General features: G+C 34.9%; 1 protein-coding gene across 1 annotated transcript; it reads right to left on the bottom strand.

The window, feature by feature from the left end:
• Nucleotides 1-323: 323 nt before the first annotated feature.
• LOC136040778 (small ribosomal subunit protein uS3-like) lies at nt 324-27,855 on the bottom strand. Its single transcript, XM_065725106.1, has 5 exons — nt 27,706-27,855; nt 13,025-13,188; nt 5,768-5,923; nt 4,798-4,985; nt 324-663 (listed from the first exon to the last, which is right to left on the bottom strand). The coding sequence occupies exons 1-5, from the start codon at nt 27,742-27,744 to the stop codon at nt 470-472; spliced, it is 741 nt and encodes a 246-aa protein (XP_065581178.1). The 5' UTR covers nt 27,745-27,855; the 3' UTR covers nt 324-469.
• Between the last annotated feature and the right edge of the window lie 64 nt (nt 27,856-27,919).

The following is a 27,919-nucleotide window of genomic DNA, read 5'->3' as shown; positions in this document are numbered from 1 at the left end:
GCCTACCTGACAATTTACCCCTAGTATGTTTTTACCTGATAAAATTTCTAATTAATTTACCCATGTTGATCCAAGTAGCACCTGTGGAGAAATGCTGCCTATTCAATCGAGCAGTTCCTTTTAGATATTCAATCATCTGCTTACATATGTTTAAGCCTGCTTATTCAGAGTATTTCAAGTTACAAATGGCTAAATGCATTGCCAAAATTACTATGTCTATAAAAAGCCTCGTTTTCATTCTCTGTGGGAGCAAGGCACCATTAAAAAAAATATATAAAGAACTAACAGAGATAAATAAGAAAAACTATAAAAAATAATGACAATTTAGCTTAATAGTTTCTAATTTCTTTGATAATACTGATTCAAAATAGCGAGAATGATGCCAGAGTTGGCAAAATGCATAAGGAAAAGACCTTAAAACAAAGAGATCACAAGACATTTTTTTCAACCTTTATTCTGCATGAAAAAATTATGCCTGAACAGGTACAGGAGGTGGAACAGCAGTCACTTCTGATAATAATGCGGCAGCCTTCAAATCCTCATTATAGGTACTATCTTCCTTTGGCTCAAGAACTGCAATGTGGTCAGGAAGGGGCTTCTTGGGACCTATTTTGTTATTTGGATCCCATGGCAACATGATTTTCACTTTAATGCCCAAAACACCTGGAATGACACATTTACTTACAATTTTCAACTTAATGCATAAACTAGACAGGAAGTATCCAGTATTTTTGCAAGTATTGTAACACTAGAAGCCTCAGTACATTTTTGAGAATACACCGTAAAAAAAAAAAAAAAAAAAAAAAAAAAAAAAAAAAAAAAAAAAACTATTCAGGATTTAACGATAGAAACATGTATAATATGTTGTTATATGCTTTTATCTGTCTTAGCAATGGTCACCTACTTTGAAACATTATTTAAAACTAAAAATCGGGTCATCACAGAGTACAGACTACCACATGACTTACAATAACAGGAAAATCTGTCATCCGAAACTCATTTTCCAACCAAAATTACAGTTCCTCTAACAAAAATAGGTTTTATAGCAGCTTCTATGATTATTGCTGTGTCAAAATTTGTCTCAAAATGGTACCTTTTTACACTTCATAGAAACTCTCCTGAATTGCATTAAAGCCAGCCTCAAATATTAAACGGCAATTATTCAGTTTTAAGTGATATGCCAAGTTCTAGGTCACTCGGATTATCAAAGTAATAATGATCGGCGTTGCCTATCAAAAAGGCACAGGTGAAACACTGAAATGTAGCTTAGTTTTTCAGTTTGAAGAATCGACAAGTTTCATTACCTGCTTTGAAACTTCTAGTATGCATCTATAATTTTGGGGCTAAAGACAATTCCTTTAAACCCACCAAACTGGAGTATCTCAGTCACATGACACCATCTAATATGTGTGTGTTAACATGCGTCGGGGCTTACAATATATAACCTATCACCATTGCTGACAATGGTGATAAAAGACGTAAGTTAAGATCCAAGCATAAAATAAAGTTTTTAAGCATCATGTCCGTCAAATCCTTTGATCAATTAAAATTTTTGGCTATATATCGCCTGAAGCCACTTTGGATTTCCATTTTGCTGTTTCTGCCAACAACTCTGTAACAAAGATCTTTCATTGTAACAAATCTTTCTGTAACAAAAAAAAATTCATTTTTAGTCTTAAAATAGCAACTTATCTTGGCGACAATAATATATTTTTGAAACATTTAAGAAAGCGCTTAACTTCCTTTAAGAGCTAAAAAAAAAAAAAAAAAAAAAAAAAAAAAAAAAAAAAAAAAAAAAAAAAAAAAAAAAAAAAAAAAAAAAAAAAAAAAAAAAAAAAAAAAAAATCAAATATACCTATTTGTTAAAATTGGGACAACCTTTTACTAGAAAGTTAATATTTCTCTTGTTTGAAGCAATAATTCCGCGTAGGCCTACCCTTGAGATAAAAACAACACAAGAAAGTGCAATATTTGCCATAGGAGCTTTAAGTTTCCTTACTTTTGTAAATTATTATATCGCTTTTTCCCTTTCGTTTCTTCAATACTTGATCAATTCCATTCAATACAAAAATTCAAATAAGATTTTTGTATTTTTTTTATATAAGGCTGCAATCCATGCAAAAGCTGGTTTTTTAACTTAGTCATCACCAGCCACAAACATGATCTAATTGCCCCAAAAGTCTACCATTAACTAAATAAAGAAGCATTTTCACTTTGACCTTTTACCGACAATTAAAAAAAAAAAAGTTTTTTTTTACTGAAAGTAAGGAGCGACATTAAAACTTAAAACGAACAGAAATTACCCCATATATGAAAGGGGCTGCTCCCTATTCAACACCTTGCTCTTTGCACTGAAGTTTGACTCTTTCTCTCAACTCTACTTTTTAAAACAGTAAAAACTTTAGCGTAAAGAGCAGGGCGTTGAATAGGGAGTAGCCCCTTTCATATACGGGGTAATTTCTGTTCGTTTTAAGTTTTAATGTCGCTCCTTACTTTCAATTAAAATAACTTGTTTTTTTTTTTATTTAATTTCTGAACGTTTTTAGTTAATCTATGTATTGATTTTGGCTCTCTGCAGATGAATAATTAAAGCGAAGATTGCATATTTATTTATTTGGCTAAATGGCTTTCCCATAGTTTTGATCGAATGATTTTGAGAAAAAAGGAGGGGGAGGAGGCCCAGTTGCCCTCCAATTTTTTGGGTACTTAAAAAGGCAGCTAGAACTTTTAGTTTTTACGAACGTTTTTATTAGTAAAAGATATACGTAACTTAAGAATTAGCATACGTAACAAACTTCTATACTCTTATATTTTTATTACGTATATGAGAGGGTTCGCCCACTCGTCAATAACTCTTTACATTAAAGCTTAAATTTTGTCCCCTGAATCACAAAGGCCGTAGAATAAATAGTTGAAATTACTAAAAATCCTTTAGCGTAAAGAGTGAGCTATTAGGAGGAGGTGAACCCCTTATATGCGTAATATTTTCTGTCCGTTTTGAGTTTTAATGCTACTCCTTACGTTTCAGTTGAAAAAAACTTTTTCATATTTATTTTCTCATTGTTTTTTTAAATAATGCTAGAAAATGCTGCGCCCCCTTTATGGAAATCTTCGTCCCCCATGACAAATTTACTCCATGGAAATTTCCCCCACGTAACCCCCTTTTCTCAACCCCCCCCCTCCCGACCAAAAAATCCCCCTGAAAACGTCTCTACACTTCCCAATAACAATTACTATATGCAAACACTGGTCAAAATTTGCAACTTATAGCCCCTCCCACGGGGATTGTGGGGAGTAAGCCGTCCCCAAAAACATAGTTATAAGGTTTTTCGACTATGCTGAATAAAATGGCTATCTCAGAATTTTCATCCGATGACTTTGGGAAAAATGAGCGTGGGAGGGGGCCTAGGTACCCTCCAATTTTTTTGATCACTTAAAAAGGGCATTATAACTTTTCATTCCCGTTCCAATGAGCCCTCTCGCAAAATTCTAGGACCACTGGGTCGATACGATCACCCCTGGGAAAAAGAAAAAAAAAAAAACAACAAAAAACAAACAAACAAATAAACACACATCCGTGATTCGTCTTCTGGCAAAAAATACAAAATTCCATATTTTTGTAAATAGGAGCTTGGAACTTGTACAGGAGGGTTTTCTGATACGCTGAATCTGATGGAGTGATTTTTGTTAAGATTCCATGACTTTTAGGGAGTGTTTCCCCCTATTTTCTAAAATAGGGCAAATTTTCTCAGGCTCGTAACTTTTGATGGGTAAGACTAAACTTGATTAAACTTACATATTTAAAATCAGCATTAAAATGCGATTCTTTCGATGTAACTATTGGTATCAAAATTCCGTTTTTTAGAGTTTTTGTTACTATTGAGCCGGGTCTCTCCTTACTACAGTTCGTTATCACGAACTGTTTAATCAGGAAAATAAATCAGCCAATGACCTTGCGAAAAAAATATTTCTTTTTTTTCAATCTAGGATAAGAAAATGAGGTTTGCAATATACTACTTTATTTCAATAAATAAAACGCGCCTTACAAATAACCTGCTACCTTGTCAGTTATAAGAAAAGTTTTCACGGACTATTTTTGGGCACATTTCCCCCTTGGGTGGTTAATGTTGTACAGTTAGGGACGGTCTGATCTACCAACAATCGCATTGAAAATTTTCATTTTTCTTGCGAGAGTTAATAAGATTTTGAAAACTTACAATTTTCGAGAGTCCCAAGCATTCAATTTTGCGAGTATTCACTTCAGTTTTTTGGGAGAGGTGCCAGAGAATCTTTCATACCTTTTGTGATAATTTTTCCAAGGAGAGAGCAAAGCAAAAAATAGTACATTATTAAGCCTGGAATTTCAGCTTCTTCCACAAAAAAGGCATATAAGGAGATATACCTAAACTGGATAAAATTCTCAAAAGGGTATAGTACCTGTTCTAAATGGTCTTTTTTCTTATGTATTTTTACCCAAAACTGTCCCAAAACCAAGAATAATTCCCTTTAACAAATAATCTTTATGGATACAAGTAGTAATATTTATGAAAAATATCCTTTTCTGTTTTGAAAGCAATTTTATAAGAAAGGTGACCTTAGAACCCCTAGTTTAGTTTGCCTAAGAGGTTACATGTAATCACAGGCAGCTCTAGTAAACTAGACTTTCCAGCATAATAAAGAGAGCACATTAAGTGAAGTGGAACATATAATTTTCATTTTATACCAAGAACAGGACATTAGTACTTATGTCTAGATGTTATTTTGTTACCTAAAATAAATTCATGCATGGTAGAATACCTTGTCTGAGAAGGACGTGTCGAACAGCTGTATCAACATACTGATTGATAGGCTCTCCAGAATGAATCATAAGACCATCAACGAATTTCATGGATTTGGCTCTCTGTCCTCTCAGTTTACCAGACACAACAACTTCACAGCCTTTGGCTCCTGATTCCATAATAAATCGAAGAACACCATAGCAGGCCCTATAATAATGTGCAGAAAAATCAAACAAGATTGCAGAAGTAATATTCACAAACATTTTTATATTTCAGTAAGACAATAAATAGCTACTAATTCCTTCAATTGAAAGTTGACAAGGCAAGTGTTTTGTAGCCTATTTTAGGATGTTCTAAATTGCTACGTTATATAGCTGATAATAACATGAATCTCGTGCATAGCAATCACAGTTTTGAAAACTCCCACTGTAAAAAAAAAAAAATTATTTTACAGTCAAGTCTACAACTCAATTGCACATATAGTCAATGAACGTAATCCATGCTCAAATATTAATATTTGAAATTGAGTTTGAAGAAGTACATTTGCGCAAAATTTCTTGGAAGGTGACTCCAATAGAAGGCTTGAGTAGGGTGCGATTGATAAGGAGTGTTAACCAATGTACTAGTCCTAGATGGCTTGATGGATCAACGAGTTTGTAAGATCAGCAATATTGCTATACTAAGCAAGGTGACAATAATTTTTTCACAGGTTAAATAAATGTCCACTTATTTTTCTGCTTTATTAAGAGAGCTGGAAATTTGGATATCAAAGGAAATATAAAGAGAGAAAACATAGGAAAGATAAACTGAATATAAAACCAAAGACAAATATAGAGAACATAATAATCTGATATACGATCACTTATTTTACTTCTAATCATTTTTTTTTATTCTACAAACATTGATTCATAGATATACCAAGAATACAGAGAATAATAATATAAAAATGCTAAAACTGTAGAGCTAAAAGGGTGTCAAACATATCTTACCTCCTTACAGCAAGACCGCCAATCAATTTATATCTAAGTGATTCTGCCTGAGCAATGGCACAAAGACCACGTGCAGCCACTTTTTCAGCATAAAGCTCAATTGCACCTTCTTGAAAGCCAAAGCGTTTTTGGACAACTGAAGTTAGTTCTCGGATCCTAAAAAGTATTACAATATGATGGGAGGGTGATGTAAATTGAAGAAAAGAACAAATACCACATTTTAATTCATACACCTTTTGATTTTGACTAACTGATATAATTTAACGTATTCAAGAATTGTGTCTATAGGTTTAAAAATATAATTCATATTCACTCATTTATTGAATCAACAAAATTTATCCATACATTTCGGCTTTTCTCTCTAATTAATAATTTATTTAGGTTATTATTAAAGCTTGTTTTTATTAATTTTGATAATTCATTTTTGACTGCATTAGTTATTCGCTATGTATTTTCACTTAAGTTATAATTCATTGCTTGGGAATGAATGTCTTTTTTTAAACAAAAAAAACTACCTTACATAATATCTAGAAATTCAAAAAAAAAAAATAAAAAATAACCAAGTAGCTCATCCACAAGAAACTATTATTTCATCATTCCATGTTTCAACAACATCTGAATAAAAAAAGAAGCTTAGTTGAAAATAAAGCTAAATTTGCTACAAATTCAGGCATTCATTTTGTCAAAATAAGATATAAGAGAGCAGTGCTTCATTGCAAAGATTCCCTTATTATAATGACGATTAACACTGTAGTAATTATCATGGCTTGATACACTTATGATTGCCACAATAAAGCAAAATTTAATTTGCAAAATGTCTCACTTTTTAGAATATTCAGATTAAAGAATTCAGATAAAAAGGCAGTTCACCAGGTCATAGTCAAGATAAGAAGAACAGTAACTCCCTACTAAATTGCACTACTAAAATTTGCATTTCATTTTTCAAAAAAAAACAAGCAAATAAAAAACACACTGAACAATTTTCAGAAACATACAAAACCTGGAAATTTTTTGTATTTTTAAGCAAGTTTAAATCATTTTTCCAAGGAGAAACCAAAGTAATATCATAATTCAGACTTAGCGAATGCATAGGTCTAAAACTAACGAGTCAAATGATATAAATATATTATCCTTTTGGTGCAAGTCACAGTTCTGGACTTGCTGTAAATCATATGCATAAACCTCAAAATATATATATATTATAAACTCATGGCGTCAGGCTGCTAAGAACTTTATGCCTGATATACCACTTGCCAACATTTTATCTATGTTTTCTTACTAGAGTTGTACCCATTGAGCTTCCTTTTACATGAAACAACAAATGGGCAATAAAGAACAGAAGGATAGGGATAACAACCCTTGGGACACCATCCCAAACGGAGGCACAGTCATACAAAACTATACTTCAAGTACTCAGTTTTGGGTGTCTCTTCTTGTAGGTAATTCAACTGCACTGTGTTTCTGCATATTTGCTGTATTGGCTTGGCAAATGACAATACAAGTGTTGATAGGTTGCCAGAGGGAGAGTAGTGAACATACTAATAGATACTGGTCATTGACACTACATCAAATTGCTCACTGAAAGGCTGTAAAGTTACTCAGTCAGTGCTAAAATTTTCCCTTAAGTACTATTTTAAATTTTTCTGACTGGCGTCTGTAAGGTTTTAGGAGCTTCTGCTAAATCGGACAACACACCTAATACATTAAGAGGGATTGTCGATGTGGATGGTAACAGGTACTTAGAACAATGAATAACCCAGATTTGTCATGCAGGAGGATCGAACCTGAACAAGATGAGCACCCAAAGATGTGTCCAAGGAGAATTGAATCTCCAAGAAACAAAATCTGCCAATTTCCCTGATTATCAGTCAAGATAAAGTCGAGATGTCAATGTAAGACTTCTTAGTTGGATGGCCAGTAACTCCTTAGTCTTATATGCACTGAAATTGACCATTGAGTCATCATACTACTTTTCTATCCCCAGAAAATCCGATATGAGGATAGGGAGGCTTGATTAGAGTCATCCTGAGGATGACTCATAATAAGGTTATCATTCATAGCAAACCCCAGCTTTTGCTCGTTACTCTCTGGAAGTAAAACTGTAAGGAACTACACAGAGAGCAATAGAAATTTTGAGTAAACGAACAAATTCTTTACACTTGGTTTTTTTTTCAATACACCCATACACCAATATATCACACCAAAGGTAGTTACCAATAGTCTGGCACCAGGAGGTATATCGGGGTTTCATCATAGAGGGAAGCTATTCAATGTAACACTGGTGTATATATCCACACTTTTGGCAAATTAAAAAGAACAAAATTATTAAACTTTTCGGAAAATATTTTTTTCTCAATGGGCAATATCATTTTTAACTAATCACATACACCAATATCACACAAAGATGTCAAAGCAACACAATGCCCATAATTTCAAACCATAAAGAGTCTGGGGTGAACAAAAACTCCATCAAACAAACTTAATTTCAGGTTGAAATTTTGATTTTACCACCCAATGAGCTCAGGTTATACAAACACATACATTTGGCAGATAGCAATAGCAGAACGCATGATAAAGAAATGTTAAGAACCCTGTAGAAAATATTGTCCTAAGGTAATAATAAATAAAAACTTCCAAGTTGTGTTGGAAAAACACTTTCACCATTTTTAAGTTTCCAACAACGCAAGATACCCACAATCCCTTCAGTGAACTCTTTAACAAAAAAAGGGTGGTCAGCACTATCATCAACATCATTCTGGCAACACCATCAAGGCATACATTTATAAAAATAATAAATCCAGAGCCAGAAAATGTTTATTTTAAAATAGTAAATTTAGCTCAGAAAACAAAACACACAACAGTAAAAAATAAAAATGTCCTATTGGCGAAATATGTTTACTGAACACTTATCTGAGATACGCATTTTATTCAGCATAGTCGAAAAACCTTATAACGGTGATATGTTGGGGGAACTTTCCATTGAGGAATTTGTCATGGGGGAAGAAAATCTTCATGAACGGAGCGCAGGATTTTCTAGCATTATTTAAACAAAACAGTAAAAAAATAAATATGTAAAAAGTTTTTTCAACTTAAAGTAAGGAGCAGCATTAATACTTAAAACGAACAGAAATTATTACGCAAATGAGGGATTCACCTCCTCCTAATACCTCACTCTTTACTCTACGGCCTTTGTGATTGAGGGGTCATTCTTAAGGAATTGGAACAAAATTTAAGCTTTAGTGTAAAGAGCGAGGTACTGACGAGGGGTAAACCCCTTCATATACATAATAAAAACATACAAATACAGAAGTTCGTTACGTAAGCTAATTCGTAAGTTACGTATATCTTTTACTAATAAAAACGTTCTTCAAAAATTATAAGTTCTAGCTGCCTTTTTAAGTAACCAAAAAATTGGAGGGCGACTAGGCCTCCTCTCCAGCTCCTTTTTTTCTCAAAATCATTCGATCAAAACTATGAGAAAGCCATTTAATTAAAAAAATAAATATACAAATTTCGTTTTGATTATTCATCTGCGGAGAGCCAAAATCAAAACATGCATTAATTCAAAAACGTTCAGAAATTAAATAAAAACAAGAGCTAAGAGCTCATATGGCACTTGTGATGAGGCAAGAAGAGCTAAGAACCAAGAGCTCGTATGGTATGAGCTCTAACAAAATTTTAAGAGCCAATAGATTCATTTAAAAGGAAAATCAGAGGCTTAATGCCGGTCGAGAATCAAAATAAGTGCTCTGAGTCACGATGTCCTTCTAAATATCAAAACACATGAAGATCCGATCACCCCCTCGTAAGTTATAAATACCTAATTTTTCCTCTCCCTTTAGCCCCCCAGATGGTCGAATCTGGGGAAAAGAGCTGATCATGTACATTTGTGCAGCTCCCTGACACACCTACCAATTTCCATCGTCTTAACACGTCCAGAAGCACCAAACTCGCCAAAGCACTGAACCCCTCCCCCCAACTCCCCCAAAGAGAGCGAATCCCGTACGGTTACGGCAATCACGTATCTACAACATTTGCTTATTCTATCCACCAAGCTTCATCCCGATTCCTCCACTCTAAGCGTTTTCCAAGATTTCCGATTTCCCCTCCAACTCTCCCCAATGTCAACAGATCTGGTCGGGATTTGAAATAAGAGCTCTGAGACATGAATTCCTTCTAAATATCAAATTTCATTAAGTTCGTTAAAAATACCTCAATTTTTCTAATTCTTCCAAATTAACACCCCCCAGCTCCACCAAAGAGAACGGATCCGTTCCAATTATGTCAATAACGTATCTAGAATTTGTGCTTATTCTTCCGATTAAGTTTCGTCCCGATCTCTCCACTATTAGCGTATTCCAAGATTTCTGTTTCCCTCCTCCAGCCCCCTGTCCCCGGATCCAATTCGAGCCGAAAATGGAGCATCTGAGACATAAGATTCTTCTATATATCAAGTTTCATTAAGATCCGATCACCTATTCGTAAGAAAAAAAAAATACCCAATTTTCACGTTTTCTAAGAATTCCCGTTTCCCTCTCCAACTCCCCCCAATGTCACAGGATCTGGTCAGAATTTAAAATAAGAGCTTTAAAGCACAAGATCCTTCTAAATATCAAATTTCATTAAGATCTGGTCACCCGTTCGTAAGCTACAAATACCTCATTTTTCCGAATTACCCCCCCCCCACTCCACCAAAGAGAGCGGATCCGGTCCGGTTATGTCAGTCAAGTATCTTAGACTTGTTTTTATTCTTCCCATCCAGTTTCATCCTGATCTTTCCGCTTCAAGTATTTTCTAAGATTTCCAGCCCCCCCCCCATACTGCCCCCAATGACGCTGGATTCGGTTGAGATTTAAAATAAGAGATCTGAATTACGGGGTCCTTCTAAATATGAAGTTTCATGAAGATTCGATCACTCCTTCGTAAGTTAAAATACGTCATTTTTTTCTAATTTTTCAGAATTAACCAATAGACCGAATCCGTTCCAATTATGTCAATCACGTATCTAAGACTTCTGCTTATATTTCCCACCAAGTTTCATCCCGATCTCTCCACTCTAAGTGTTTTCCATGATTTTAGGTTCCTCCCAACTCCCCCCAATGTCACCAGATCCGGTCGGGATTTAAAATAAAAGCCCTGAGACATGATACCCTTCTAAATGTCAAATTTCAATGAGATCCGATCAAGCGTTCGCAAGTTAAAAATACCTCATTTTTTATAATTTTTCTGAATTACCCCCCCCCCTCCCCGCAACTACCCCAAAGAGAGCAGATCCGTTCCGGTTATGTCAATCATGTATCTAGGGATTGTGCTTATTTTTCCCACCAAGTTTCATCCTGATCCCTCCACTTTAAGTGTTTTCCAATATTTTAGGTTTTCCCCTCCCAACTCCCCCCCAATGTCACCAGATCCAGTCGGGATTTAAAATAAGAGCTTTGAGACACGATATCCTTCCAAACATCAAATTTCATTAAGATCTGATCAACCGTTCGTAAGTTAAAAATACTTCATTTTTTCTATTTTTTCCGAATTAACCGGCCCCCCAATCCCCTCCAGATGGTCAAATCCAGAAAATGACTATTTCTAATTTAATCTGGTCCGGTCCCTGATACGCCTGCCAAATTTCATCGTCCTAGCCTACCTGGAAGTGCCTAAAGGTAGCAAAACCGGGACCGACAAAATTTGCGATTGCTATGTCACTTGGTTAATACCAAGTGCCATAAAAAACAAGCTTTTTTTTAACTGAAAGTAAGGAGCAACATTAAAACTTAAAACGAACAGAAAATACTTTTTATATGAAAGACGCTGCTCCCTCCTCAACGCCCCGCTCTTTACGCTAAGTTTTTACTGTTTTAAAAAGCAGAGTTAAGAGAAAGAGTCAAACTTTAGCGTAAAGAGCGGGGCGTTGAGGAGGGAGCAGCCCCTTTCATATACGAAGTAATTTCTGTTCGTTTTAAGTTCTAATGTCACTCATTACTATCAGTTAAAAAAAACTTGTTTTTTTATTTAATCCATAAATTCAAAACCCATAAGTTTTTTTCAGAATCTTTTCACATACAGTTCTCTCGTCCCCCCCCCCATCGCACTTCCTGGCTGAAGGGCCTTGAGACAGAGACCAGCATCGCCAGTTCAACCCTTAAGAGTTTAGTGCTGCATCCTTTACCTTACCTTTACCAACATGATTGAACCCTACTGATGCACAGTAACATGATTGTATTGAACTCAATTTTAGTGTGTTACCTCTGCAGATATCTTTCTATCATTCTCTCCCATCAACACAGACTCCAGTCACTCCCTGTAGTAAATTTGTGCCAGTTAAAAAAAAGGGTCCAAAAAGGAGCAATAACATTACCTGGTCTTTATAATATCTGTCTAATCAATGCTCAAGATCTTTGTCCATCCTAATTGATTTTATTATCAATGAATCTGCCTTTGGTATGCTATGGTGATTTTGAACACTAGCTAGACCCTCCAGAAGATCACAGATATTTTTGATATTCTTCAAATAAAATACCAGAAAATTGGATTACAATTCAAATCCTTTAAAATCCAAGATCACCCTTTTAATTGGAAAATGAATAATACAGTTCCATTTCTACTTTTTGGGAATAGCTGTTCATTTAGTTGAGAGCCTTATTTATTTTGGCCTCCCCGTGGGTACCACTATTACCACACCTGTAAGGTCAAAATCTTTGACATCATTTATCTTGATCAGCTTAAACATCAAACTTTAATAATTTACTCTTGATTTTTTTTTCCATACAAAATGGTTTAACAAGATGGTTCTTACTACCACTGCTCTTCTTCACATATTGCACACCACTAACAATTTACAAATTGTAACTAAATTTAAAGTAGCAAACCCCAAAATCTCAATTGTCAAGACAAACTGTAAAACATAATTGCAAAGTTGAATTTTGTCAAAATAAATGGGGTTGAAACAGGGATTTGTTTCATTCACCTCTGTATTTTTTATGTTGTTACTTGTCATTTGTTCTTTATTTTTCATTATACTACATCTTGTTGTTTTCAGAGGTGTTTGCAAATAAGTAGTGATGTATTTGTTGATGATAGTTGGGGACTTGGATATTCTTTTCATTCCCTTAACAAAACAACCAGGACATTTAACTTTTTCCTAGATTTTGATCTGTTAAATAAAAAGTTTAAAAGTCCACCCTGATTTGAAAATTAAAGAATTAATCAATCTAATATGAAAGAATTAGAGAAAGTAATGATAGAAACTTTTTGAATCGTTACCGTCTTCCCTTTTCTCCAAGAACACTTTGGGTGCGTGTAGCCAAAATAATGATTTCAATTCTAGCTGGGGCTTGACGGACTTCCACACCTGAGTACCCATCTTCTGCCAATTCTTTCATAAGAAATGTGTTTAGTTCAGCTTTGAAAACTCCACTTTGCACAAACTGTAAAAAAATGCACCAATAAAATACAAATCCAATAAATTAAAACCATTCAAATTTTGACATATTGTACAATGGAAAACAAATATAAAAAACATTTATTTCTTGAGAAAAATTATTTCTTATTTCAAAATCAAACTTAATAAACATTTTATCTATTTTGAATACATACAAAAAAAGTCTTCAGACACATCCAGATGGCAAATAAATATATGCTAGTCAATAAATACAAATTTTTCAAAAAATTTCAAACTTTATGGACACAAAAATATCACAGGATTTGTACAAAATATTCTGAGTACGAGTTTTCTCCTATAATCTATTCTAGATTGTGAAAAAATAAAGTGAAGAGAGTTTTGAAATGTTCAATTTTTTTTTGCTCAGATTTATCAATATTAATGTAAGCTTAATTTTTTTTTCCACCCCTGTATACATTTTATTCTGTCATGTACAAGTTTTCTACAGTCCTACAGTTTTAAGGGTTCAACATAAACTACATTTTACAATTATTCAATAGCTGAGACTTCTGTTAATCCATCTACTGAATATAATTTTTAAATTTGCTAGAATTTTTTATTGCAAAATAAATTGAAAATCGGCAAAAATGTGGAAAAATTTCCCTACTTCAAAAGCAATTCCAGATCATTCTATAAACAAGAGCTAAGAGCTCATATGGCACTTGTGACAAGGCAAGAAGAGCCAAAAGCCAAGAGCTCATATGGTATGAGCTCTAGCAAAATTCTAAGAATCAATAGATTGATTTACAAGAAAAATCAGAGGCTTTATGCCAGTCGGGATTTAAAATAAGAGCTCTGAGTTATGAGGTCCTTCTAAATGTCAAAATTCATTAAGATCCGATCACCCACTTGTAAGTTATAAGTACCTCATTTTTCTAATTTTTCCAAACCCTTCAGCCCCCACATGGTCGAATCAGGGAAAACGACTTTATCAAGTCAATTTTTGTAGCTCCCAGACACGCCTACCAATTTTCATCGTCCTAGCACGTCTAGAGGCACCAAACTAGCCAAAGCACTGAACCCCACCCCTAACTCTCCCAAAGAGAGCAAAAATCCAGTTCGGTTACTTCAATCACGTATCTACGACATTTGCTTATTCTGCCCACCAAGCTTCCTACCAATTCCTCCACTTTAAGCATTTTCCAAGATTTCCAATTTTCCCCTCCAACTCCCCCCATTGTCAACAGATCTGGCTGGGATTTGAAATAAGAGCTCTGAGACATGAGTTCCTTCTAAATATCAAATTTCATTAAGATCCAGTCACCCATCCCTAAGTTAAAAATACCTCAATTTTTCTAATTTTTCCAAATTAACACCCCCCAGCTCCTCCAAAGAGAACGGATCCGTTCCAATTATGTCAATCACGTATCTAGAACTTATGCTTGTTCTTCCCATGATATTTCATCCCAATCACTCCACTCTAAGTATTTCCCGAGATTTCTGTTTCCCCCCTCCAACTCCCTATGTCCCCGGACCCAATTCGAGTCGAAAATGGAGCATCTGAGACATACGATCCTTCTATGTATCAAGTTTCATTAAGATCCGATGACCTATTCATAAGATAAAGATACCCCAATTTTCACGTTTTCCAAGAATTCCAGTTTCCCTCTCCAACTCCCCCCCCCAATGTCAGGGGATCTGGTCAGAATTTAAAATAAGAGCTCTAAAGCACAAGATTCTTCTAAATATCAAATTTCATTAAGATCTAGTCACCCTTTCGTAAGTTACAAATACCTCAATTTTCAAAATTGCCCCCCTCCCAATTCCACCAAAGAGAGCAGATTCGGTCCGGTTATGTCAGTCACATATCTTAGACAGGTTTCTATTCTTCCCATCCAGTTTCATCCTGATCTCACTGCTTTAAGTATTTTCTAAGATTTCCGGTCCCCCAACTGCCCCCCCCCAATTACGCTTGATCCGGTTGAGATTTAAAAAAGGGATCTGAGTTACGAGGTCCTTCTAAATATTAAGTTTCATGAAGATCCGATCACTGCTTCGTAAGTTAAAAATACGTCATTTTTTCTAATTTTTCCAAATTAGTCCCCCCTGCAACTCCACCAAAGAGAGCGGATCCGGTCCGGTTATGTCAGTTCCGTATCTTGGACTTGTTTTTATTCTTCCCACCCAGTTTCATCCTGATCTCTCTGCTTTAAGTGTTTTCTAAGATTCCCCCCCCCAACTGCCACTGGATCCGGTTGGAATTTAAAATAAGAGATCTAAGTTACGAGGTTCCTCTAAATATGAAGTTTCATGAAGATCCAATCACTCCTTCATAAGTTAAAAACTCCTCATTTTTTTTAATTTTTCATAATTACCCCCCCCCCCCGACTCCCCCAAATAGAGAGGATCTGTTCCAGCTATGTCATCATGTATCTAGGACTTGTGCTTATTTTCCCTACCCAGTTTCATCCTGATCCCTCCACTCTAAGCATTTTCCAAGATTTTAGGTCCCCCCCAAACCCCCCCCAATGTCACCAGATCTGGTCGGCATTTAAAATAAGAGCTTTGAGACACAATATCCTTCTAAATATCAAATTTCATTGAGATGCAATCCCCCATTCATAAGTTAAAAATACCGCATTTTTTCTAATTCTTCAGAATTAACCCCCCCCCCCTCCAACTACCCCAAAGAGAGCGGACCCGTTCCAGTTATGTCAATCATGTATCTAGGACTCGTGCTTATTTTTCCCATCAAGTTTCATCCCGATCCCTCCCCTCTAAGCGTTTTCCAAGATTTTAGATTCCCACCTCCAACTCCCCCCAATGTCACCGGATCTGGTCAGGATTTAAAATGATAGCTCTGAGACACAATATTCTTCCAAACATCAAATTTCATTAAGATCGAATCACCCATTCGTAAGTTAAAAATACTTCCATTTTTCCATTTTTCCTGAATTAACCCCCCCCCCCAGATGGTCAGATTCTGGAAAAAGACTATTTCTAATGTAATGTGGTCCGGCCCCTGATAGGCCTGCCAAATTGCATTGTCCTAGCTTACCTGGAAGTGCCTAAAGTAGCAAAACTGGGACAGACCCACAGACCAACAGAATTTGCAATTGCTATATGTCACTTGGTTAATACCAAGTGCCATAAAAACAGATATGAATGGTGAATGGCAAAATAAAAAACTACTGGACTCAATAATACAAGTATCTTCTTTTCTTTGGTGCAAGTTACAGCTGTAAACTCCCTTCTGATCTTACTTGACAATGAAAACACAAGATTGGTTATAAAAAATCAAACAATGCTATTCTAATGCTGAAAACTAAGAATCTTTTTTTTGTCATAAGCTGTGCATGAAATTTGGCTCGACCCTCCTCCTCCACCTAATCTTCAAAAAATTCCTCTTACCTCCCTATGCCCTCCTTAGATTTGGTTCCCCAGAGAAGCAGCCTTGAAAGTTCAAAAAGTGACACCAGTTCACTCCAGATCAAAAGAGTATTTGAATTTTGTTTGCACTTTTATGCAGGGCTCACAAGCCATCAATAAAGTTCTCCACAAAGTTAATAAACCATTTTCCTGGCATAACTTTGTTGACTTTATTGCTGTTGGAAAAAGGTTGAACTTTATTTAACTTGTACAAGAAAATCTGCAAAGCTCAGTCAAGAGCAGAAGACTTGTGAAAAATTTCACATAAACCACTCACAAATAAGTGTCTACATATACAATAGTATACACTTGTTCATTTTGTTTAGTAAAAGAATAAGGGTTACACAAAAATTATATCTTCATATAAGCTTTACTTATTAAAAGGGTAAAAAATGCTTAAGAAAATGATCTTTTCAGCTCCATGTCTGGTTAATCAGTTACTTGCTATGAAAAATTGCATCAAAGTCAAAAAGGTGAAATTTTTTTGTGAGCCAGACAAACTTTATGGTGTGCAATTTCATAAAAAACTTTATTAGCTTTATCAATGTTATGAGAACCCTGCACTAATAAGGTGTAGCTCATACATTTCAATAAAGTTTGTACTCATTGACATTTTATTTTAGTGTTGATGATATTTTAATTATTATGAGTTTTTTTTTACTACAGGATAACATGTTTGAGTCATTGTTTGTGCTCTTTTTGATTTTTATAGTTGTGCTTGTGACAGTTCATTCCCATCCCCTAATTGTTCCAGATATTGTCCTAAGCTATCTACAAATCTATGATTACAAGTGATGAAACTCGTACTTTATAATATACAGCATGTCTCAATCACACAAACATCTTTCATATGATTTTCATCCATGTTTTTAAATCATTCTTTTAAACCAAAATTTCATTTGATACAAACAAACACAGCCATCAGACTGAAACAATCTTGTCTTTATTGAACAGATCTGCAATATATATTTACAAATAATGTGTTTTTTTTGTGGGACAGCAAGTTTTTTTTTTTTACAGATTTGTATAGCATAACAATTCTGAATTGGCTGCATCCCACTGTCTTCCATTGTTACATCTGTCAGTCATTATCAATTCAAAATGTGAAGGCATTGGTGGAAGGACTTGTTACTGTTCAGTCAGAAAATTCCAATAGGAAGTGATTCTGGGTGAGTCAAGGGTTTTAGGTAAAACTCAAGACAAGCTACTTTTTGCTATCATAGAAAGTAGTTAGGTTAGGAAGTTGGAACTTTCAGGGACAGATCTACTTACTAAAGTATATCTTGAGAAGGTACTTTGAAGTACCTATATCCATAGGGTACTGAGCTTTAATGACCTTAAAAACCCTTGTTTTGTAAAATTGAAATTTTGCAAAATAGATTTTCTATTTAAATGAAGTAGGAAAAAAAAATTCAGCTTCAGAACTTTGCCCAACTCCAATTTATGAGGTTTCAAAGATCTGCAAATACATTTCCTCAACTTAGAAAAAAAAACTATTGATTGGCTGAAAATTTTACTCAAACAATACAACTGCTTTTTCAGAACTAAAAGCAGCAAAAAAAAAAAAAAAAAAAAAAAAAAAAAAAAAAAAAAAAAAAAAAAAAAAACTGAAAATTAAGATAAAATGCTGTTCTGTCTCAAATCCAGTCAAGTAGACAAATTTCAAGGAAATACAAATAAGAAGAAGGTTAACATAGTTGCTTGGTAAAACCTTCACAGAATATGTTTTTGGCCCTGGATTCATTACTAAAAGTTTTATATTCTTAACCTGACCACTTTCCAAGAGAGCAAAAAGTAGCTTGTCTAGAATTCTACCAACTTTCAAGCTCCTCTGTACTTACTGTGACCTTTCTTTGAATGGATTCAAGGGGAGCTACTTCATCCATATTAGTAGGAGAGGCAATAGCCTTTCTATACAATGACTGGCCAAACTAGAGTTGTTCAGCTTTAGCAGAGTCTGTGGAACTCTGAAGGAGATTGTTCTTTTCATTACCCCAGTTTTTGTGATGCTTTACTAGCAACCATTCTAATGCAGGATTCTAATGCAGTATTCAGCTTATTATCTATAATAACCTTAAGATTACTGTCTTCAGTGGTGACATAAATAAGTTGTGGTTTTCTGTCATTTGATTCTATATTATAAACATGACCAGGGTGATTCTTAGATATCCTTAACTTCCTCAGCCTATTTTTCCTCAAACCTTCTCTTCAACTCCTTTTTGGTTGGTTGTTAGATTATGGAAAGATTTGAAGACTTGGTAACTTTCTATGGTCTTATTTTTTTTTTTTTTATAGTGATTCCATGCTTGGTGTTTTCTGTTGATTAGCTTGCTTACTTAAGTAGTTTAAAAAAGGTAAACTTTTTGCCTGTTTTGTCTAAAATTCTGGTGCAAGACTTTTCAACATGCAGGATTTCCCATTTTACATTTGACCAAATCTAATCAATATCATCAGTAATAAGCTTTTTCCAGTTGACATTGACAAGTTTGTAGTTTACATATTTTTGTTGCTTAGAAGAGAGTTGTTTGATAGGCAGAGATAACTCCAAAATAATTACTAAATGATTGCTATTATCAACAGGCGTGGTTAATTCATTCTTAATAAGAATGTTAAGGTCAAGTCAGACCAAGAATGTTGGAGACTTGACCTTTCCTGAAACAAGTTGGTTTTGAGATTGTTTGACAGAGGGAATTATCAGAGAGGGTAGACAAAAAAGGAGAATCAAATCCATCAATCTATTAAATTTCAGCAAGGTTAAAGTTCCCCAAAAGGACAAGATCATAGTTGGCAAAATCGAATATCCCATAAGATAACAAGGCAGCAAAATTAGATTCAGAACCCAAAACACAGGGAACATTAGGGCTTCTATAAACAATACCACTAAAGTTGAGATTGTTTGATTCTGTATTGTTATTCACATAGAATCAATTCCATCAGTAGTCAGAATTAAATTGAATGAGACTAACATTTAGTCCATCACTATATATATATATATATATATATATATATATATATATATATATATATATATATATATATATATATATATATATATATATATATATATATACTATATATACACACATATATATATATATATATATATATATGTATATATATATATATATATATATATATATATATATATATATATATATATATATATATATAAAGTACACTCTTCTATGACAAAGTAGGGAATTCAGATTAGAAAAGAGTTGGTAACCATTGATTTTGATTTCATTAGGGGATAAGACTGAAAAGGTGTTTTTTTTTGTTAAACTTCTGTAATTGCAGCAACATTCACTTCTTCTGATATCATACGAAAGGAAATTTTAAAAAGCTTATTAGGGAGGCTATCAGGATTGGAGCTAAGGAACCTCATTCCTTGCGAGGTAGAATTTGAGAGAATGCAAGATTAGAGTAAGCAGGAACCAAAGAACTGTTAAAGTTGTTGGATACAGCACTATGAATTGACAAAGAAGAAACAGCAGGTGAGCAAGTGGTTGTATAAGAAACAAGAGAAATCTCAGCATCAGACAGGGAAACATTAGTATGATCACTACTAGACAGGTGAGTGACAAAATCTCAACTGTCTAGTGATCAATACTGGAGAGAACCTTTATATTCACATGACTGCTAGAACAAGACTTTAACTATGAACTCAAATAAAAAATAACGGAAGCTCACCATGCATCTAGATATTGTCTGACAGGGAAGTGTTCCTTATAGACACTGGATCCTGTAAGCAAGTCCTAAAGATGATGAAATTCTGGGTTTATTTTAACAGCTTTATCAAAGCCAAATCTCCCTACACTTGTTTACAGGAGAAACAGAGAGGATGCCATTTTAGCCTACAAGGTATTAAAGGCTAACACTCTCCTGGCATTATTCCCTACTGTTGGTACCAACTCAAGAACTAGAGGTCATCACCTGAAACTCATCAAGCAGTCTACAAGATCTTGAGTCTGCACTCAATTCTTTTCATCATGCATTGTCAACAGTTGGAACAAACTATCTAATGAAACAGTTACTGCTGAATCCATTGATGTTTTCAAATGAAGGATATATGCTGAATGGTCCTCTAGAGGGTGTAAACTCAATTGGGATGCTATTGAACATGGAACAGCACCTGGCCACTCACGATCTTTGATACAACTCAAGTCATCATTATGGAGCTCTACAAGGAGAAATTCTTAGATTGCTCCTAGCTGTAATTTAAGGAATATTTATTAACCTATTTCTAGTAATGGTCACTGAGTTACTGTATGATAAAAATATGTAAATATGAATATCTTTCCATCACTGAGCAATGAATCTGGTGAACAAAACACTTGATGGCTTTTCTTCCTTGCTCTCTCTGTATATACTTTCATAAAGGAAAATAGGCCAACATTCATTTTACAGCAGGGTATGGAAGCCATGGAATGACCTTCCACTTTAAAGATTTCTAACAGATAATATAAACACATTCAGAACAAAACTAACAGAAACACATTTCCACAGAAAATCATTTTTAAGTCATTTGTCAGTGTTTGTTGTAGTTGTTATTTTTCATAGATTTGTATGTGTGTATTATGTTGTCAACATTATCATAATTTCTTTTTATTATGTTTAGTGCAACAAGCTTGAAAGCTTGCTGTATTTGATATTAATAGATAAATAAAATATAACAATAATTTTACTCAGAAATTGAATTTCAAGCTGTTTATGGGCTTTATAGAGGATACTTTTTCTCTGGTAAAATTCTAGACAAGCTACTTTTGGCTAGCTTGGAAAGTGGTTAAGTTAGAAAAATGAAACTTTCAGCTATGAATCCAGGACACAAATTATACTCAAGGAAGATGTTACCTTAAACTGTAGCTTGGAGCAATCTAAGGATTTCCTCCTTGTAGGCTCTGTGAAGAATTAAAGACAAGTTGAAGACTCATGGGCTACCCAATCATACTTCCACTCTACATTAATCCATTGAGCATCCACTCTTGATTTGAAAGTTTCAAGACAGGTTGCAGAGACAGCATATTCCAAAGGCTGGTGACTCTGTTTGAAAAGAACTGATTTCTCTGGTAGAGTCTGCATGACGTCTTAGACAGTTTCTTTGAATGACATCTGGTAGAAGAGGCGGTGGCAAACAAGAATGAATCAGGGACAATGTTTGTCAAGATAAGTTGGAAGGCAGTTATGACATCACCACATTTGTGCCTGTGTGTTATGCTTGGTAGTTTGAGGCAACTAAGACACTCACAATGGGGGACTATTTGGAATTTGCTAATCAATTTGTTGCTTTTAAATGGTTTGCTGGTAAATATTTTGCTGTTCATAATATTGACTTATGAATAAAGTGAACACAACACTCAATTTTACCCCCATCTTTATATATACCAAATCAGGGTGTAATTTGCACATTAAGGGGGTTGGGGGTACTGTAGAATGGAGTCACTTTGGTCCAGCAGAGTAACATTGGTCCAAAACCACAAAACATATTTATGAGTCCCTATTTCACCTTGACTTACAGTAAGTTATTTATTTTTGCCATGGACCTTACCCACAAAAAAATAATATAGTATTGGACTTCACAGTCCCTACCAGCAGTAGTGATCTCTGTTTCTTAGCCCTTCAGCCAAGAAGTGCAATGGGGTTGGGGGCCAACATTCCTGTGCTTTTGCACACCCTTCCTGTATACCTTCTCCAGATTTTTCCAGGTGCCCATTTAGAGCTGGGTCAACTCTGGCTGAGCTTACAGAGTCACGCCACTGGCCGCTGTCCCAAACCCATAATTGGACACACTAGGAATCAAACTCTTGCTCTCCAAAGCACATCAATCCACTAGTCTTGGAAACCAGGATTTACAACTCTGATGGTCAAGAGCCTAAAAACTGTCACTTTTTACAAGCAAGAAGAGGTAATATTGGTCCACAGATTATTCTGTCCCAATCAACTTATGTACCATTCTTTCTAGGTGAATAAGTTTGAAGATGCCAAGGAATTGAAGGAGAAAGCTAGGGAGCATGAGTTCTGTCAACTATACATAACAGTTCCTCAAGAATTAACTCAGAGCTGGAGCATAGAAGTATGGAATCCCAATAAGCACCCTCATAAACAAACTGGGTAAACACCATCCAAAAGATGTTGGTAGTCCTACTGTGCTAAACAAGGTAGACGAAAAATACTTGGTCCATACTGTATGCTTTCTATCACAGAGAGTGGCATTCCATTTGACTGGTATGACCTTCAAATTTTCATTTCAGCTTTAAGTGAAAGATTGCTAGGAACATCAAAAGGAAAAGAGCAGAGGTAGAGCCTCACTCTATTACTGAATAGTTCAACTACCTCAAGGAAGAGCATGAAGGTTTCAACCCTGAAAATGTCCATAACTTTGACAAGACAAACCTTACAAATGATCCAATATAAAAAAAAATCCCACAAAACATAGAAGCAAATATCTCAAGAGTCATCAATTCCTCAAAAATGTCAATTCACTCATGATGGGTGAGAATGCCACTGGGAAGATGATCCCACCCTATGTTGTGTACAAAAGTGAAGGCCTATGATCCATGTGGACAGAGAACAGCCCCAAAGGTTCACAATACAACAGGTCAAAGTTAGGATGATTTGATGCAATATGCTTTGAAGACTTTTTTGAAAATCTATTGCTTCCTACAGTAAAGAAAAAGAATGGAAAGAAGGTAATTATTTCTGATAACTTGTTGTCACATATCAAATGCATCTGTTCCCAAAATGTGCAAAAAACACAACATTCATTTTGTCTCACTGCCACCCAACTTGAGCCACTTGATGTTGTTTACTTTCATCCAATAAAAATAGCATGGCAAAAGATACTGCTTAGCTTCAAAACAGGTAAAGGCTCAAGAAGCAGAGGCCTACCTAAAGGTGATTTTCCAAGGTTGTTGAAGGAACTTTTGGATGCTCTTGATGAAAGTAACAGAGCAGCAAATGTGATATTAAGATTTCAAAAAGCTAAACCATTTACCATGTTGCACAACTGAAATGTTGCATGATGTTTAAACAAGACAGCAGTAGAATATTTGAAAGAAAATTGAAAGGGCCCCTTTATGGAAGAGAATCAATGAGCCACCCAGAAAAAGCTACAGCATAGATACTGTGATGCTTGCAGGTGACCCAGAGCTCAGTGTGAAGACAAAGAGACATATATTGAAAAGACTAGCCTTCCACAGAAAGCACACAAGCAAGTAAATAAAACAAAGAGATCTAATCCTGAAGTACATGAAAAAAGGTACCTTATACAATCTACATTGAAGAACAAGAGCTCATATGGTATGAGCTCTAGCAAAATTCTAAGAATCAATAGATTGATTTAAAAGAAAAATCAGAGGCTTAATGCTGGTTGGGATTTAAAATAAGAGCTCTGAGTCACAAGGTCCTTCTAAATATCAAAGATCATTAAGATCTAATCACCCACTTGTAAGTTAAAAATACCTCATTTTTCTAATTTTTTCTCTCCCTTTAGCCCCCCCCCATGATCAAATTGGGGGAAAACTACTCTATCAAGTCAATTTGAGCAGCTCCCTGATACACCTAAAAATTTTCATTGTCCTAGCATGTCCAGAAGCACCAAACTTGCCAAAGCACTGATCCCACCCCCTAACTCCCCCAAAGAGAGCAGAACCAGTCCAGTTACTTCAATCACATATCTACAATATTTGCTTGTTCTACCCACCAAGTTTCATCCCAATCTCTACACTAATCATTTCCCACGATTTCCAGTCCCCCCCCCAATGTCAAAAAACCTGGTTGGGATTTGAAATAAGAGCTCTGAGACATGAGTTCCTTCTAAATATAATTTCATTAAGATCTGGTCACCTGTTTTAAAGTTAAAAATACTTAAATTTTTCCAAATTAACACCCCCCAGCTCCCCCAAAAAGAATGGATCTGTTCCAATTATGTAAATCATGTATCTATAACTTGTGCTTATTCTTCCCATAAGTTCCATCTCAATCTCTCCACTCTAAGTATTTTCCAAGATTTCTGTTTCCCCCCTCCAGCCCCCTATGTCTCCAGATCCAATTTGAATTAAAAATGGAACATCTGAGCCATAAGATCCTTCTATATATCAAGTTTCATTAAGATCCAATCACCTATTTGTAAGATAAAGATACCTCAACTTTCATATTTTCCAAGAATTCCAGTTTCCCCCTCCAACTCCCCCCAATGTCACCAGATCTGGTTGGGATTTAAATGAGAGCTTTAAAGCATAAGCTCCTTCTAAACATCAAATTTCATTAGGCTCTGATCACCTGTTTGCAAGTTACAAATACATCATTTTTTTCTTTTTTCAAATTACTCTCTCCCCCCAACTCCACCAAGGAGAGCAGATCTGGTCTGGTTATGTCAGTCATGTATCTTGGACTTGTGCTTATTCTTCCCACCAAGTTTCATCCTGATCTCTCTGCTTTAAGCATTTTCCAAGATTTCCAGTCCCCCTCCCCAACAACACTGGATCTGGTAAGGATTTAAAATAAGAGATCAGAGTTATGAGGTCCTTCTATATATGAAATTTTTATTAAGATTTGATCACTCCTTTGTAAGTTAAAATACCTCATTTTTTTAATTTTTCAGGATTAACCCTCCCCCCACCAACTCCCCCAAAGAGAGCAGATCTATTCTAGTTATGTCAATCATGTATCTAGGACTTGTGTTTATTTTTCCCACCAAGTTTCATCCTGATCCCTCCACTCTAAGCATTTTCCTAGATTTCAGGTCCCCCCAAACTCCCCCTAATGTCAACAGATTGGGCCAGAATTTAAAATAAGAACTCTGAGACACAATATCCTTCCAAATATCAAATTTCATTTAGATCTAATCACACATTTGTAAGTTAAAATACCTCATTTTTCCTAATTTAACCATTCCCCCACCCCCTTCCAGATGGTTGAATCAGGGAAAAGACAATTTCTAATTCAATCTGGTCTGGTTCCTGATACACCTGCCAAATTTCTTCATCCTAGCTTACCTGGAAGTGCCTAAACTAGCAAAACTAGGACAGACAGTCCAACAGACTGACTGACAGAATTTTCAATTGCTATATGTCACTTGTTACATACCAAGTGACATAAAAAGCAAGCCAAGAAAAGGACAGAAGAAGAGTCAGATTCATCAAAAGAAAATCATAGTTCAGACAAAGACAAACACATGGCATGCAAGAAAAGAAATGTGGAAAAGAAAAATACCACAATTGTTGCAAATCTAAATGTTATTGATAATCTCACTTCACACTGGTACTTTTGAGCAGTTTTTACATGAAGAAAAGACCTTTTGTGGAATTATCATTGACCAACAGGAAAACACAGTAAAGATAAAGTCTTTGACAATGTGTGGGGCTTTATGCACTTCTTTAACCAGGAGTGTAAAAATGATTACTTGAAGATTTTTAGGCCAAATCAGAGCCAATGAGTGCTATGAAGTTAGTTCCTGTGTTGAACCATGTGTCTATGAAACAATCTACATCATAACTAATAAAAATCTCATGTTTGTTTTTCTATTCTTTGAAAACAAAATATTTTTTAAAATATGAATGTAGGACCAAAGTTAGTTAACCATACTGCATCTGGTAAAATTCTGGTTAATTTACTTCTTGCTATCTCAAAAAGGGTTTAGGTTAGGAAAAAACTTTCAGGGATGAATCTACAGACTAAAGCATATCCCGGGAAGGTATTTAGAAGCAACTACCTCAAGTCCTTCTCTCTCTAAAGGGCCCTGACCTTTGATGATCTTTTAAAATGTGTGTTATAAAAGTGAAACCTTGCAAAATAGATCTTCTGCTTAATTGAAGTACAACAAAACTGTTTTCAGCTTCATAACTTTGCTCAATTCCATTTTATAAGGTTTTAAAGACATGCAAATACATTTCCTAAATTTTGAAAAAAAAACATTGATATGAGTCAAAATTCTACTCAAATAACAGGAATTGCATTTTCAGAACTAAAGGCAGAGAAAAAACAACTAGTAACTGAAAATTAAGGTAAAATGTTGTTTTGTCAAATTTCAATAGGTATAGACCTGTCATGTAGGCAAATTTCAGGGCTCCCTAGAAGGAGGAGTGGATGTGGGTACTTTAAAATACCTTCCTGGAACATACTTTAGCCTGTAGACTCATCCCTGAGAGTTTCATTTTCCTAACTTAAACCCTTTCCAAGATAGCAAGAAGTCAATTAACTAAAATTTTACTCTGCTTCTATCAAATTATACTTAAAAGACAAGATGTCCAAAGTTATCTCCACACCCTGGGGTAAGATTGATCCAACATTAACTTAAAAAAATAGAAAAAAAGAATTAGAAATATTTTATGGTGGAATCCTTTTCCACTGAGAAAATGCCACATAACTCAAAAGGTATTATCTACTGTCAATCATACATCCTGATTTACAACTAAAATGTATGAAAAGTGGTAGAAAGTAACCCCAATTTATAGTAAAGTTTATTTCTGATACAAATAAGAGGTAAGTTTAAACTTTATCTCTATACACCCTAATGTGTAAATATATTAATACCCTGAGTTAGTATATATAGGGGTGGGTGTAAAATGCACTTGCAGCAAGTGATTATCAAATTTGATAATCAATTGCCTACCTGTCATGTAGGCAAATTTCAGGGCCCTCTAGAAGGAGAAGGAGTGAAGGTGGGTAATATATTTAAACCCTGAGTTAATATATACAGGGGTGGGTGTAAAATTCATTTGCAGCAAGTGATTATCACATTTGGAAAGAGGATAAAAAAAGCATGTAGTGACAGCCTATGTTCACTTTATTCACAAGTCAGAAAAGAACAGCAATATATTTACTGGTGTTACCAAGCTACAAGGTCAACCCTCTTCCAATTTGTAGGCCATGAAAAATTGGCCTACTCAACAGGTCTATGACTATTGTAATTTTCACAAAATAACATTATACTCCTTTTCTCTGATTTTGGAAATGCAATTCCTTTTATTTGAGTAAAATTTCAAACCATAAGGCAGAATTAAACAAGATGCGTCTACCAAGAGTTACCTGACAATTTTAAAGAATAAGTGTTTATAATGGCTAGTTACTTCACTAGTTAAAAAACCACAACTAAAGAGTACAAAGAAAGAGTTCCTTTTATTGACAGGTGTATTACCTTTCGTTTCTTGGAAATCTGCGTTGCTTGTGGATTCATCTTTAGAAATTATCTTTTTCTTTATTTTCAATAATTGTTGCTGTAGTATTACGAATTTTGGTTGTACAGTGTTGTTAAACAGGAGTCGCGTTCGATTTACAACACATAATTGACTAATAAGTCTACTTTTTTCGCTTTTAGGGTTTTATTTGCCAGAAATTGAACCAAGAAAGTT

Source organism: Artemia franciscana, chromosome 2 (assembly GCF_032884065.1).
Source record: "Artemia franciscana chromosome 2, ASM3288406v1, whole genome shotgun sequence".
NCBI lineage: Eukaryota > Metazoa > Arthropoda > Branchiopoda > Anostraca > Artemiidae > Artemia > Artemia franciscana.
This window is presented reverse-complemented; position numbering and strand designations above follow the sequence as displayed.